General features: G+C 31.0%; 1 protein-coding gene across 1 annotated transcript; it reads left to right on the top strand.

Moving 5' to 3' along the window:
* The first annotated feature begins 98 nt into the window (after nt 1-98).
* LOC145189780 (uncharacterized) lies at nt 99-7,347 on the top strand. The gene is made up of 8 exons (XM_090089764.1): nt 99-305; nt 1,843-3,161; nt 4,293-4,732; nt 5,362-5,449; nt 5,621-5,706; nt 6,110-6,193; nt 6,286-6,566; nt 6,648-7,347. The coding sequence occupies exons 2-8, from the start codon at nt 2,386-2,388 to the stop codon at nt 7,224-7,226; spliced, it is 2,334 nt and encodes a 777-aa protein (XP_089945890.1). The 5' UTR covers nt 99-305; nt 1,843-2,385; the 3' UTR covers nt 7,227-7,347.
* Nucleotides 7,348-17,341: the final 9,994 nt, after the last annotated feature.

Raw genomic sequence — 17,341 nt, 5'->3', positions numbered from 1 at the left:
CGTATACGTTAATTCATTCTCATATATTATGAAAACTAGAAGAATCAAAAGAATTGTACACTCTGAATATCAGAAAAAACGCAAGCCATTGAAATTTTATAAAATTCCCGGTTGTTCGTTTGGGACGGTGTAAAAACTCGCTTGTTATGTACGAAAGCTCCTAACTCATGCTAGTTAGAACATATTGCGAACTAAAGTCTGTTCTAAGAAAGCAAACCTATTAATTTAAGCGGTGTCTGATGGTAATCCCATGATATCTATGCACCTTAAGTAGCTCCTTAAATCTCATATAAAGATAAGCGAAAGTAAGTCACAGGATCATAGCTTATATCATAGTAACTATTTAACTGTACAATAAGATGTAAGAAAAAATATATATATATTCTAACAATTCTAAATATTCATATTCAAAGTAAGGCGTAAGTAAAGTGTACCTTGCTATCATAAAGATAAATTAAGAACATAAAGAAATAAAATAATCAAGAATGCTCTGTAAGTTAATAATTTTACTGCTGGATATATATATATATATATATATATATATATATATATATATATATATATAAGTTTATGTATATGTATATATATATAAATATATATATATATATATATATATATATGTATGTATATACATAAATATATATATATATATATATATATATATATATGTATGTATATACATAAATATATATATATATATATATATATATATATATATGCATTACTATTTACCATTATTATATATAATTGTATTAAGTGTAACAAGTATTGTCACCTTACACTTTTTATGTAACACATGGTTTTAAGTTGTAAAACCATCCACAAGAACCATCATTAGATTATATTATTTGAAATGCACACACAATGTATATGAGCATTCTCTACATTAAATGTGATTATAATCTTGTACATGATGTATTTACTATTTACTGTTACATTTGTATATGCAGGATAAAGTATTATTTATGTTGACACTGTGAAAGTAATATTCTTGATACATATAAGAGTTATTTTCAAACATACCTATGTAAAAGCATAACCCTTAAAAATACCACGATTGTTTCCTAAATTTTTATATATTCAGGTGCTATTAGGAAAGTTGTTCAGTAATTTTATTTATTTAAATGTGTAAATGATTCCTTAGAAGTAGAAAAGAAAAGTTCTGTACCCTTAAACTCTATACTTCCTATATATGTATTCCTATGTATTTTCTACCCTATACATCAGAAAAAAATTTTACCAAGATGTTTCTTTGTTTATTTTATTATCTAGAAATTTATTAAAACAATAAGTGAATTTCTCTTTTCCTTTCTCCTTCCAGGAGAGAAACAACTTTTGCCTAGAAAAACAACTTTTAGATACTTTTGCTCTAAGGGAAGATAACACTTATTAGAGGTTATGCTGCATTTTATTTTACGCTAATATATTATGTTTATAAATTTGTAATCATTTATTATGCAGTAGTAGTATAACCTTTTTGTGTTGCTGTTTCTAAACAAGTTGCATATTAGAATTTGAAGAAAACTGAAATTATATTTTAGAATAACATTTTAAAATTTTAATCTCTGTTTTTAAAAAGATCCTTCAAAATTAACGAATACTAAAAATCTATTAACCTATATGTGCAGAACTTAAGTATGCTCAACCATAAACCCACATAGTGGTTTACAATATACTTTCTTTTAGCATGTTGAAAAGCAGAAACTTTAACTTATGTAGTAAGATCTCGTTATGATTTAGCATATTAATGTCTTTACTTACATTATTGTAAAATTACAAATATGATATATATATGTGATTTTATAAAGTAAATTTAGTCATTTATGTTATAATTTTCTTTAGAATGTTGTTACAGATTTTAAAACCGTTCAATTAGCCATGGAATTAAAAGATTTTTCCTGGGATTACTTATTTGAATAAAGTTATCTGCTGAAAAATAATTCCCTGTAGGAAATAAAAATGCATGTTTACACGAGTCGCATGCTATGGATTGATAAGTTAGATGAGATGTATTTGGGTTAAGGACACCATTTTTAATTTAAGGGGAGTGAGTACTAGTACACATGCGCAATCAATTATCGCGGTCATCTGACAGTTTTGTCGGGGTGCATCGTTGTCTCCTTAAGACGAAAAGCCTTCGTTTAATGTATTAGAAACACTTCAAAAAGTTCTTTTATCTTGGTTTGGCTTTTTAAAACCTATTGGGTATTGAAGAGTTTGCGATTTTTAAAATTGTTCATAGAATTAATGCCCTAAAATTTCAAAAGTGGAGCTTGAACGTAATAAGCTAATATCAGAGATAAATTGTAGAGGCTTATACCGCTGTGTGTTTTGTCTTGGGCTTCACGTTGCTCGAAATTAGTCGAAATTTGTGAATGGCTTGTTATGTTAATGGCGCAGACATTAGGTAATCATATTACGTTAACGGAGAAACACTCCACAAGCAACAATTACCAAGAAGAAAAAAATTATATATATTTTTACATAACCACCAATACTATTTACAACTCTGAAGTCAAGAGGAAAAATTTTTTTCAGTCAACACATCATAATATTTCAGGGTTTTCTTACATAATAATTAGACTTATGTTAGAAATGTCTGTTCCTGTCTTTCCAAAAGCAAACATAAATGTAAATAATCTTGATCTAAAAAAAGTTAGCAATGTTACAAACAAAGATCAATCTCAAAGTTCAACTATTAACAACTACAATTTAGAAGATACACTCAATGACTCTAGTTCCACAACATCTAAAAATAATGAGTCAACAGAAATCCTGAGACCATCTCAGCCAATTGTAGAACCAAACAAAGAACTTATCAATCAAATCAGAAATTGTCAAGAAAAAGTACAATTGAAGTTTATAGAATTAAGTAGTAACATCAACAGTTTACATGATCGTCTACGCAAACTTCAAATGAGACATATTAGTTCTCATGTTGCATGTGAGATTAAAAATGCAAAAATGCAAGGTTCTGAAAAGAAAACTGCTGAAGAGACTATTGATATAACATGTAATAATTTTGAATCCACTAAAACTGAAAAACTTGAACGTTTGTTTGATCTGGCACGCTATTTGGATGATGAAACAACTGACGAAGAAACTTTTTTGGAGAGTAATGTTAATTTCTCAGAAAAAAAAGGCAAAAGAAAGTTAGTAAGGTGAGTGATTGAATAAATTTTTCACGAAATGCAATTACTTGCTTATTGTGTTTAACTTAAGTAATCATAATTACTAACAAGACTAAAATAGTATTTTTAAAAATGTCAAAATAAAGTTGAAAAATTTGATACTTATTAGAATAATCTTTGTTAAATTTTTTTCCTTGAATCAAGTTAAATATGTGAAGTTTGATTTCAAAAGGAACATATATATAAACATAAATGAGTTATGGCTGGCTATATCACTGTTGGTATTGCTACAAATTAGATTCTATACATAGTTTTAGTTTCCATGTGTTATAATATGATTGATAATTAAAATTAACTAAAAGAAAAACTATACTAAATATATGACATGTAAAAAAAGCCTATGTGAGATTAAAGAGGTTTTCTTAAAACTGTACTGCATTCATTTGGTACAATTAATTTTAAACTCTTGTTTTATATACATTGTAAACTGATTTTCATTTTTATATTTTCCAATTGGTGATAAAAGTAAAACAAAGATTAATAACTAAGTAATATAGTAAGCTAGCTGTATACAGAAAATAACTTGTATCCTTGCTCAGGATTTTTTTTTTTTTTTTGAATTATGTTCCTCAAGAATATTTTTTTCTTGATTTTCAAGTTTCAAAATATTGATAAATTTAATTCATACCAATTAAAATATTTACATATTTTGGTTACAATAATAACTAGCTTATTGTAACTGCTTATTAGTTTTATTAAGATGAGAAAGAAACATTTAGAAGTCATTGTTACTTCTTTTTCTTCTAAAAATTTTATTTTTCACTGTTCATATCCCAAAATGATGCTATTGAATGATAAAAAAAAATCAAAAGAAAGTTTGGAAATTTAAATATGGTTTTTAAAATAAAAAGGTTTTTGTTCCTAAAATTGATCAATACATTTAACGCAAAAAAAAAGATATTGTAAAAGCATTACAGTTTTATAATAAATGAAAAGAAAAGATAGCATCCTTAATCTTTGTGGTGTATTTTCATTATTGGCTTGATAAAAATTCTTAAAATTTTAAAGGTTCTATTTAAGTGAATAACAACTAAATAACTACAAATTGTTTGTGGCAAACTATTATTCTTTCCTCAAAAAAAACTTTTAAATTTTCTTTAGTACTCCACCTACTCCAGAAGAACTTTACAATTTGAGGTGTAAGCAAGTAAAACTTGGTTCCCAATGCTCTTGGCTGAATTTAAAAATTCCTTTGCTTGATGAAAAGATAGACATTTTAAATAAAATTCATGTGAAGTTGAAACAAAAAAGACTTTCACTAAATAAATACTCTACTAGCAACAGTATTCAAGATGGTATCAAACAAAGTGACTTTGAGAGCAGTCGAAGGACTTTACCAGTTGTTAGTCATTACAAGCATAGTTATGTCAGAAAAGAGACTTTAGTACACAAAGAGCCTGCTGTGCAGTGTCATAACTCAGAAAGTCTTGCTCCCTGTCGACTTTGTGAATCATTCTTAGTAAATTGTTCTCAGAATCAGGTTAGCTTGAATCCAGTACAGCTTGATCACAGTTATCATTCTTCACTCTCTCTGCCAACTGGTAACATTTATCAATTTTTTTCTCAGTTAAATTTTATAATAAAAATAATGTTAAAATTTATAATTCAACATTTAGGTCAGTTAAGTATTATTAAAGCACAATAGTATTTATCAGTATACTCTGGTTACAGATTAGCTATATATTTTATATAAAAACATGTGTAATTTATGTCATAATCAACTGGGGAAGAAAACAGTATTTATGACACTTTAACAGAGTAGTAAATATTTCATATTGCTTTTTGCCAAATCAACCATAAGCATCAGGGGTTGCAGGAGGTGAGGGGCTGCATTTTTTAATGATTTTCTAAAAATATAACAATATAAAATAATATAAATAAAATAAAATAATATAAAATATAACAAAATAAAATAAATAATAAAATAATATAATAATAAAATAAACAAAATAAAATAAATAAATAATATAATAATAAAATAAACAAAATAAAATAAATAAATAATAAAATAATATAAAATATAACAAAATAAAATAATATAAAAATATAAAAAAAATATATAAAAATATAATATAATAAAAACATATTTGGTAAGAATTTTTCTTAATAACTTAAGTACATGTATTTATCTACAGTTTTTAGTTTTCTTATTTATAAATATTTTATATAGATATCTGTCTATCCTATAAACTCGAAGAAACTTTGCGAAATAAAAAAATTAATACAAAAGTAAAAATATCTAAAGTGATGAAGAAAAAGTAAGTAATCCTTTTCTTTTAATCTCATGAAATTCATTTCTATGGTATAAAATTTACCAATTAAGATTTTTTATTTATGAAAAAATATTTTTTAAAGGTTTATTGAACTCAATATTTTGTTAATTTTTTATTGTTATTCTGTCATCAGCTTTGATCCTACTAAATTTTCAGGAAGAAGTTTAAACTAAAAGATGTTCAGAAACTGAATGTTGAAATTCCAGTTGAAAAAGAAAAGATTCAAAGGAAACCCATTTTAAGTTAGTTTGTTTTTATTTGTTTTTTTTTTACAGAAATTTTATTTATGCATTTTTCAACACATTTGCTATTTAGACAAGGGGAATTATTATATTTTTATTCTTCAATTATTTAGGATTTAAAATTGTTTTATTGAATTAATATTTTTATTTGATTTTTGCTATGTAATTATCGATCAATTATTATTTCCTTAAGTTGTGTAAAAACTCAAAAATAATTAAATAAGATATTAAAAATTTTGTGATTTTCTCTATTAACGTATAAAAACAAATGTTGTTTTTCTTTTGGTATTGATAATGTTGAATTAAACATGTTTATAGCCTAAAAGTACACTGATCTGCTCTTTATAGGTCATTTTTTAACTCAGAAATTTTTTTCAAAGATATTTCTTTACTTTTAAAATAGAGTTGAAACAGAAAAAACCAAATAATCTTGTATCAGAGGATTACTCGAGAAAGCTTTCTGTTACCAATGACTTACATAGACCAAGTGAGTATAAAACTTTTTTTTAATTGGCTTTTTAACAAAAGTTGGGAACACTTCCAAAAAATTTGAAAAATTTTTCTTATTCAAAACTCCAGATCGTATTCGTCAGGTACGAAAGTTTTCTGACTGCCTAACTTACGATAGTTCTAAACCTTCGACCCCAACAAGTGAGTGTAGTCCTCTGTCTCAGTCATCTTCGTTTAACAAGCAAAGAAAAAAACCATCTTTAAGTGTTGATTATGACATAAATAACATAATAATACCGTATTCGATAGCTGCTTCCACCAGGCTCGAAAGAATCCAATATAAAGAAATACCAACTCCAGGCTGGCGAAATATCAATGAATTCCAAGAGGACGGCGAAAATGATGAAGATGTAAGTCGGTTGTTATACGATAAATGTTTTATCCTAATGTATTATACATCTCTGTGTATTTGATTGGTTATGTTTATCTAGATTGAATTAACCGATGATGAGTTGTTTGAAGAAAGACATGCTCGTTGTGAAGTTCAAGAACAAAAGCGTTTTACAAATTTTGTTCAATTAGGCCGTCGCAATCGTTCCAACCGTGTAAGCGAAGGATTTTCTGAACCTCCATCTCCATTACCTTCAATCGAAGATAATTACAAATCGAACTTAAATACACCAGTTGATTCTCCATGCTCCGGGTCAACTTTGTTGCCAAGATTATCTCAAATTTCCACTTTGATTCCTATACCTGAAAATGAGCGGGATGATTCTTGGAAAATTCGACAGTTTCCGCTTGGTGATTCAGAATACACGCAAATTGAAACTTCCGGTTGTAATAAAGGTTGGTTTCGTTACCCCTCTCTTTCTGATTCTTTCCGTTTTTCTCCTCGTTGTTCTCCATTGTCATCGAGACATACTTCGTCACCCTTGATTAGTCCTGTAAATCAAAACTCATCTGTTGATAAAAATTGGACTGTGAAACTGATCAGTGAAACTCAAAAAGCCCATATTGAAGACGAAGAAAAAGTTCACAAAGGCATCGTCTTAAAGTTAGCCAAGAAGTAACATATTGTATTTAAGTTAAAAAAACAAGCGTTTTTCGTTTTGTTCCACTTATATGATTTCGAGTCACACTTATATATAAAGCGGATAACTTATTATTATCCATATAAACGACCAACCGTAAGGTTTTTGTCTTTTTTTTTTTTTTTTTTTTTTTCTCAAGAAAATATAGCGTTACTCTTAATTTCTAACAAATGATGTTTTAATGAAAACCTTTAGCGTTCCTCTTCTCTTCCTCTCCACTATCCTTGGTTTTAACGTCTATTTATGTTAATTATGATCTTTCGCATTCCTCTCCCCTCCCCAATCTTCCCTGGTTTCTAATTTCTGTTGTAGTTAACTTTGGGTAACTAAGTTTCCTTTTTAAATATTTGTAACTTAATTTGGAAGTATAGCATGATAAATTCCAAATAAGGTGTCAAATTTTTACATTTTCGATTCATAATGGCTAGAATGTTTTTATATATCATATTACGCTAGCCAAAAAGAATGACAATTCTATGCGTGATTTCTAACAGTTAACATATTACCAGCGGAAAGGTTATAAGAACCTCTCGTAAAGTACTGGTAGTAGCCGCGGGAGAGAGATTTCTATTGTTCACAAATTCTGGCGGTTGCTGCGGGACAAACTATCTTTCTGCATTAAATACGTAATCTTGAGTGAACATACCGTGGTGTGACCTAACGAAGTCCTGTGCTTTAAGAAAGTCCTAATTTAAGAAATGATAAGTTTCGTATATATAAAAGAAACTTGCGGAAAATAACTTTGTTGTTTTAACTAGATATCTAGTTAGATAAAATAACTAAACTTTTTTCTCTAAATGTTTATTTTATGTCTACGAAGTTTGTCATTTCTTAAATTAGCACTTTCTTAAAACATAGGATTTTGTTAGGTCACACCACGGTAGGTTATTTTATCGATAACATCTAACATTCTGCTTAATATCGTTTGGAAAATAATAAAAACGTTTGTGTTCTCGATAAAAGCAGTTTTTACTAGAAACGCGTCCCTAATGTATATTAGGTAGTTTTAAAAACAACAACACTACTACAATATGCGGATTCTGGGACATTGATACTTTTCCATACTTAAGGAATTCAAGATGGCGTCGTGTTTTTAATTTTTTAATTTTTTAATTTCTGCAATCATTTTTGTTGACTTACCTTTTTTGTGTCCTCGTGTTCTAGACCAAAGAGTTGATCATAGTCCATAAATGTAAAGCACGGTTTTAGTTTGTAATGCCCAATAGCCAAGGTGTGAATTCCGTCTTGCAAGATGTGTCTTTTGTCATCGTTAGCGCTGAGTGCGACTTTGTTGATCTCTTCGGTGTAAATGTTATGCTGATGAGATCGGATAACGTTCATGGTTTGTTATTTTTAAAAAAAATTTATTCTTTAAAAATTTCACCACAAGGTATTGATAACTTCTTGAAAGTCAAGACCTTCATTCAATTTTTTTAAGATGTAAAGACACAAATGACCACAATAAGACGTATCACCAAACTGAACTCTCTCGCTGTTATAATAAACAGGGCTTTTCAAATAGTCAACGAGCTCGACAAGAGGAGGCTGGGCATAAGAGTCAAAACTGTATTTTTTGTCTCCGTCTTTATACCAACAGACCCAATGAAATCCACCAGTGCTTGAATCTCCCGTATTCACGATTCCACATTCTTTTTTCATTGGCTTTTTTGGTAACTCATCCCTGACAAACACACCTTGAAAGTTTTTTAATTTTAACTGTTTAGCAGCCTTTATCAATTGAAAGTTAGTTAAAGCTTCATTAGGTAAAACAATTCCTTCTACATCAATCCATTGAAAGTCAATCATTTTTTTTTTAATTTCTTAAAAAGTTTATCCGAATTTTTTAACAAGCGATTTTCATAGAATAGCACCTAAAAAGGGTATACTATTAAAGGGCGAGTTAGGTCCGAGTAATAATCCAGCTCCAGCAGATTGATAGCCTTTTCCAGTTTTAATGAAGAGTCCATCACCGTAAACATTTTTAGTCCATGGGGTGATAAACAATCCTTCTCCACCTAAAGTTTTTATCTTCATTCCTTTCCCATTTTTGCTCATGTAAAAAAGACCTCTTCCAGCAATTTTATCAACCATAGCAGAACCGGCAGAAGAGCCTACACCTGCTAACAATCCAGTAGCTAGAGCTGGGACTACTCTTGTAGCAAGAGTGCTGCCTATCATACCTAATAACGGTAAAAGAGCTCCGATAAATCCACCTTCAACTTTCGAGTTGTATGATAATTGTTTTCTGCTCAGTTTGAGTGTGACTCCTTTACCAGCTTCATACGCTTTTCTAATTTTATTCAATTGCGCATTAGTGATAGCGAGAACATGTTTACCGTTCAAGTCTTGATGAGAAAGCTTAATGCTAGTATCGGTTTTGTCTTGAATGGCTTTTTTAATTTTATCAGATTGGCTCTGCGAGATATTAATTTTGATATTTTGATAATTGCTCATTTTTTATGTATTAAAAATTATTTATTTCACTTCTTGAATATGATATCGTATTGCAATATCCTCTCCACGAAAATCAACCAAATCTCCATTCTGATCAATGATGCGAGTAACCATTGTTGAAATTTCAAACAGTTTAACAGGAAGATAAATCAAATGCATTGGTCTCTCAATGATTTTATAGCCAGGACTAACATTTGGATAAAAGGAGTAAATGCAATTGAGTTGGGTTCCATTAATATAGGATGATCCGATAACGTTGTTAACGATTCTGATGGTGCTAATGCTTGAAATTCTAACGATTTGATCCGACTCGTATTCGGAATTGGAATTTAATTTTCTTTTAGTAAACCCTAAAACTGATGCGATGCTGTTTTCCACGTTCAAATCCATCAAATAATTCATTCCAAGTGTGATGGTTGATTTTAAAGTGCTTAAATTGGATCCGATTTTTATGTTATCGGGAGAGTAGCTGATTTTATTTGCTGTGACGTAGCTAGCGCTTTGAGACGCATAATTTTTTATTGTGTTTGAGACGGTCTTTTGTAAATAATTGTTGATGTCTTTAATGTCATAGCTTCCTGATGGAATGTTAATGTTCTCCCAATGAGCTCCATTGTCCATGCTGTATTTGAAAGAATTGTTTTTACTGTTTACATTTGGAATGCTGTTGTAAGTCTCAAGACCGAGAAAAGCCATTTCATAACTTTTTCCTTCGTCAAAAACGATTTTATCCAAAAATTCAGTAGTGATAACACTTGATTTTCCATCTACACCGATGATTATACCTGTCATTTTTAAAATAATAATTATTTTTTAAATTGTTTTAGAAAAATAAAAAATCATCAAACCCGCTTCGGTACTTTCCCTCGTTCTTTTTAGAAGAGAGATCAATGACAGCAAATCCGTGAGGTTCATTCCAGCAATGATTGCAAAAGACTTTAAAATCTTCTATTTTCATATCGCAGGAAACGTGATCTTGATAAATGTGATTAACGCTTTTTTGGTCTTGTTTAAAGAGACAAATAAAGTTAGCATTTTCTCTAATGGTATGTCTTGGAATCTCGAAATAGTTTTGAGCGAGGTAAAAGCAGTCAACGTTAGAGTGCCTTCCTCGGATGTAGTATTTTTCGCATTTGTTTTGATTAGTCAATTGCAAATCGTCAAAGATCATTAAATTGTTTTTGGATGAATCAAGATCTTCAGGTTCAGGTACATCGTCTGCTGTTTCGAAAAATTGACATTCCATATCATCATTGTTGGAATATTTTTTTGAAAGATCGTTAATAACATCTTCATGGATTAAATTCAATTTTTCCATTTCGTCTTGTACATCATCCGTTAACAAATCAACAATATCCTTTTTAGGAAGTTTATTTTCGAACGAGCTTTTGAGTATTTTGTATTCCGGTTGAAAAAGAGATTTTCCAAACACTTGCAAATGATTGTAATCTAGCCATCCAGGTCTTAAAAGTAAATTGAGCAGCAACGTTGTTTTTCCGTATCCAGACTTTCCAACGATGATTCCTCGAATGCTTCTCGGTAAAAGCTTGCTGTTGTTTCTTTTGGTTTTCCCAATTTTACACGACAATTTCATCACTTCCATATTTTTTATATTAAAAAAGTTTTTATATATGTTAAAAAATGTACTGTGTTAAGTGTAGAAGAGAGACTGATACCATTCACTTGAAAAACGAGATCACAAAAAACAACAAGCATATAGTCAAAGGAGCTTGTGTCGTCTGCGGAAGAGGTAAATGCAAGTTTGTTTCTGCGCATGCGCTTAGTGGAGGAGACTTGGTAGAATCGATCAACAATTTTTCAAAAAAAATAAAGCTTCCATGGGCAAAGTTTCCAGGAGAAATGCACATTCCAGGGATGAACTTTGCAGGGCCTGGTACCAATTTAGACAAAAGGCTTACTTCCACAGACATGTATCAAGAGTGGAGCAAACCGGTGGATAGAGTAGACAATGCTGCATATCACCACGATTTAGCTTACAAGTATTTTAACGACAAGCAAAACAGAAATTTAGCAGATCGAATGATGCTTGAAGAAATGAACTCCATTCCAAACCCTACTCAGAGAGAAATAAGCGAGCGAAAAATCATCGAACCCATCATCAAAGCCAAAGCTAAATTCGGATTGGGTGTGAGTGATTTGAAATGGACGGATCAACTTGCAGAGGAGCTTCATAAACCGGTGATTCATCATTTTAAGAAAAGAAAAGTGATTGTGAACGACATTGATGAGATATGGGCTGCTGATTTGGTTGACATGCAATCGTTTTCAAAATTCAACAACGGGGTAAAATATTTGCTCATGGTGATCGACGTGTTTTCAAAGTATGGATGGATTGTTCCGTTAAAAAGCAAAACAGGTCTTGAAGTGGCTGAAGCGTTGAAAAAGATTTTCACAGAAAGAAAATGCGTCAAATTGTGGGTAGACAAAGGAAAAGAGTTTTACAACAGACATGTGAGAGCGTTGGGTGTGCAACTGTATTCCACTGAAAATGAAGAAAAAAGTTCTGTTGTTGAACGATGGAATAGAACAATGAAAGAGAGAATGTTTAAATATTTTTCAGCTAACAACACTAATAAATACATCGACGTATTAGATGAGATGGTGAAAAATTACAACAACACAAAGCACTCTTCTATTAAAATGACACCAGTGGAAGCTAGCGATGAAAAGAATAAAGGTAGGGTCTGGTGGAGTCTGTATGGAAAGGATCAAACATTACCAGCAAAACCAAAATTTTCCATAGGTGATCAAGTGCGAATTGTAAAAAAGAAGTCTCATTTTGAAAAGGGGTATACACCGAGATGGACTGAAGAGGTTTTTACCGTGTCAAATGTTCAGTATACGAATCCACCCACGTATAAAATCGCTGATGCTAACGGTGAAGAAATTCAAGGTACATTTTACGAGCAGGAGATGCAAAAGACCAATCAAGACATATTTAGAATTGAAAAAATCATTCGCAAAACCAAGAGCAAGTCGTTAGTCAAATGGTTAGGATATCCAGACTCGTTTAATTCATGGGTAGATAATAATGAATTGTTAAGTTTGCAAAAATAGACACGCTGTTTTTGTATGATAAGAAAAAAAATTTGAATTTTGAGTTAAATAAATTTCTTTTCATATAAAAAATAACAATGAGTATGTCAGAAAATCAGCGTGCGATGATAGAACGGCTAAATGCAATGAATGAAAGGATAGAACCTCCAACGCCGGAAGAAATTACTAGTCTTGAAGAATATGCGTTAGAGTTGATAGAGAGAGATGAATTTACTTATGAAATAGAAGAAATTTATGAACAATTTATGGAAGAATATACTGAAAAATTTACGCAAGAATTTATGGAAAGATATTATTTAAGCGATGATGATTTTAATGTTTTAGACGAAGCTGCTGTATTTAGTTTGCCTAGTTCAGAAGATGTTGATCCTGAAGATTTACCTTACAATGGACCTTACAATGATACTATAGTTTTAGATTACAATTCGATGAGTGTTGAAGAACAAAATGAATATGATGATTATATATATAATGAATTGTTAGAAGATATGCGTAATGAAACGGGTGGAAACAACTTTATCATTTACATCAATGATGAGGAGGAGAAAAGAAATAGATTAAAGATTGAGGCGTTGATTGAAGGTTTTAAAAAGGATGAATATAGAGTGTGTGCTTCTGCTGCTTAAAACGATAATCATTTTATTCCTCACATATAAAGAATAAAATGATCTAAAAAATTTATTTTTAATATGTAAAATGCATGCTCCTCACAAGTTTTTTAGAAATGTTGCCTCAGCAGAAGTTCATAGTTTGGATTTGCAATTAAAAATTTTGGAAGAGAGGGTTAGAGAGTTGGAGGAAAGAAAACCAAACAACATTATTGTGTCTACGAAAACGTTAGATCATCCACCTTATTTCAACGTTAACAAACAATATGAGATTTTTGCTCAACAAGACATTAAATTTCCTCCTGTATCTCACAAGCAGATATCGTTGTCTGTAGGTTTACAATTAGACAAAGGAATTGCTGTCGTCACTTTGATGAATAAAATAAGCAACCAATTGAATTATTTCAAAAACGATGCTATTTTTTCCGAGTCTGTGGATGAGATATTTATAACCATACACAATTATAACAACAAGGAAGTCACCGTTAAAAAAGGAGAAAAACTTTGCAAGATTAACTATATTGATTTAAAATAGTTTTTTTTATTAATAAAAAATGGAAATATTGAATGAAAAACTTTATCCAGTTCTTCCATCAGCTCCTGTAGATGAAGGGCATGTTTATAGGCTTCATAAAATAAGCGAGATTCAGAAAGAGATAGAGAGTGAAAAAGCAAAGCGAGTTCATCTAAGCAAAAAGTACCATCGCGTGTTTAGGATCATTTCTAATGTAGATAATACAATCCAAACCTTATGCATTGCTTTGGGTGTGACTGGAATTGGTCTTTTATCAACCATCGCTGCTACCCCTGTTGCAATTGCGTGTGAAGGTGTGGCTATTGGAATGGGGTTTTTATCCATTGTAGGAGGACAAGTCAACAAAAAACTAGCATTAAAAGCAGAGAAGCATGAAAAGATCAAAGTGTTGGCAGAGTCGAAATTGAATACGATTAGCGAGCACATTTCCAAAGCGTTGATGGATGGAAAAATAAACGATTCAGAGTTTCAATTGATTATTGATGAGCTTCAAAAATTTAAATCCTTGATGGAGGAAATACGAACCAAAACCAACAAGGGGATAGATGAAGTTACTAAAGAAAACTTGATCCAAAAAGGACGAGAAGACGCGATTCAAACGTTTAACAATTTGTTTAAGAAAGGATCAACGTAGCCGTAAAAACCAATTTATGTTTTTTTTCCACGTATTTTAAAAAGATGTTTTTCTTTAAAATACAAGACCTGAATAAAAGGGATGAAATTGTGAAAGAAATTAATGATAGACGAAAGAGGATTTATCAGAACAGCGTGAATGACAACATTTCAGATACGAATTTTCAAGCTGATGTGAGCAAGCTATTTAAACCTATCATTGAGAGCAATGAAAAGATGCTTAAAGGAAAATTTGTATCCAAAATGCCTTTTGAAGTGAACAAAGTTGGAGATAAAATGTACATTGGAAAAATGGAGGTTGAAATAGATGGAAATGATATCATTGTCGGTGAAGAAAAGTATAATGGAACAAAAGGTCTTTGGGAACTGATGACTGAATTAACAATACCAAAGAGCTATACCGATGAAGATTTGCAAAATTATGAAAAAATTTTAATGGACAGTGATGCTATAAGATCTGATTCGCAACCGCATAAACCGAAATCATCAAGAAGACCAAAGTATCAACAACTTATTGCTCCTATTTGGGAAAAAATGATGCGTATTGAAAAAGGTAAAAAAGGTCGCGGTGTCATTATTCTTCCAAGCGATCCTAATGCGTTGGTGGAAAAGCTTGAATTGAGTATAGCTGCTTGGCATGCTGGAAACACGGCTTCAAGAAACGAGGCTGTTGCTATTTGCGATGAGCTGTTGAGACAAGGAGAGATTAATAAAGAGGAATATAAATCGTTAATGAAGGCTATTGATAAAATTATTTAAAAAAAATTGTTTTATTTAAAAAATGCTCATTGTGAACAAAAGAAGATATGTGAAAAAGAACGTTGTTGGTGGAGGTGGTATTGTAGACATGATTAAAAATTTCATAAAAAGAGCAGCTGCGTCAAGTGTATCAAAAGCAACAGTGAATTTGCTTAAAAATGCTGCATCAAGCAAAATTGGGCAAGAAGCGATTACAGCTGCAAAATCTGCTGGGACAGAGTTAGCCCTTTCAGCCATCTCCGCTGCTAAAGACGTGGCTATTGATAAAGGTAAAAAGACCATTGAAAAATTAAAGACTGGTTCATCTATTCAAATTAAGAAAATGTCTAAAAAGAACGCGATTCGAATTCAAGACCTGGTGAAAATGGGGCAGGGCATGAAAATAGTATGAAGATAGCATTCTATTGCGATGACTTGTTATAAACTTGCAATGTCTTGCAATGAGAGACATTTAAATGAATTAAATAATTTTTTATTATATAAAAAATGATAAGTACTGAGCGATTAAGAGTTACTGAGAACCCAGAGTATGATATTGGTATTGAAAAAGTTGATTTTTTTGAGTACCTTCCAACCAATCTCGATTTAAATTCTTCAGGCACGATTACTTTTGAGATTGACTGTCAATCGATTCAAACAGTACCATCAGAGGCTTACATTCTTATTGAAGGAGTGTTGAAAAAGAGCGATGGAACCTTTTACGATGCTAAAGACAACATTGCACTGGTGAACAACGCTTTGATGTATTTGTTTAATGATGTGACTTATGACTTGTCGGGAGAGCAAGTGGAAAGAGTGATGTATCCAGGTCCAGCCACCACCATACTTGGATTGATGAAATATCCTTATGGATTTCAGTTTGCTGATGGATTAAAACAGATGTGGTATATGGATACGTCAAATCTTGTTGGAAATTCAGGATTCAATGTTAGACGAGACCACTTGTTTGCAGACACTACATCCGTTGGAGCTTTTTCGTTTAAAATTCCGTTGAAACACATTTTTGGATTTTGCGAAACCTATGACAAAGTTGTTTATGGGTTTAGGCATACCATCACCTTTACAAAGAAAGAATGTGATGATGCGATTTATAGAGCGGAGAGCGTTAGTGGAGGAATGATCAACCTTAAAAAATTCAGACTTTATATGCCTCGCGTTGAATTGGATATTTCGAAAAAGACTGATTTCATGAATTTAATAGCTCAAAAAATTCCCATTCAAGTGGCTTATAAATCAAACAAATGTGAAAGACAGCTTATTCCAGCCGGTCAAACAGAATTTACCTGGTCGCTTGGAAGAGTCACTGACAAAAGCATTCCAAGATTTATCTTGTTCGGACTTCAGACAAACAGAAATTCCAGTCAAACAGTTAATCCATCACTATTTGACCATTGTGATGTTAGCAATTTTTACGTGACTGTTAATGGAATAAAGTATCCAAATTACAATTACGACTTGAATTTTGGAGAAAAGAGAGTGGTCATGGCTTATTCAGATGCGTTCTCTTTTGATGATAAATATTACGGTACAAATGAACTTGTTTGTCAATCTGGGTTAAGCTTGCTTGAATATATAAAATTATATCCGTTGTTCTTTGTGGATATCAGCAAGCAAAAAGAAAGAATGACGTCGGAAACAGCTGAATTAGTGGTAAACCTTAAATTTCGAACTTCAACTATTGCAAATACCATTATTTTTGCAGTGGTTATTTCTGACAAACTGCTTAAATTTGTTTCAGATGGAACCAACATGACTGCTGTTTATTAGTTTTTTATCTGAATAAAAACGGATAGCAAAACGGTAAAAGAATTGCGTGAATTAGGTAAAAGCCATGCGATAAAAGGTTACTCGGAAATGAAAAAGGATGAGCTTGTGAAAGCAATAAAAAACACAAGACCAGTCATTGGAGAGTATTCTAAAGAATCATGATTTTTGAATTGACTTAAAAAAAATCTTGGTATAATAAAAATGAGATATACAACATCGTATTTGAAAAATTTGTTGAATGAAAACGGCGTTAGTAAAAC

The sequence above is a fragment of the Hydra viridissima genome, unplaced genomic scaffold (assembly GCF_058129835.1).
Source record: "Hydra viridissima isolate aposymbiotic clone 2 unplaced genomic scaffold, HvirCarnegie_v1 scaffold_6, whole genome shotgun sequence".
NCBI classification, from domain to species: Eukaryota; Metazoa; Cnidaria; class Hydrozoa; order Anthoathecata; family Hydridae; genus Hydra; species Hydra viridissima.
Note: the sequence above shows the minus strand (reverse complement) of the source record. Positions and strands in the feature narration are given on the sequence as shown.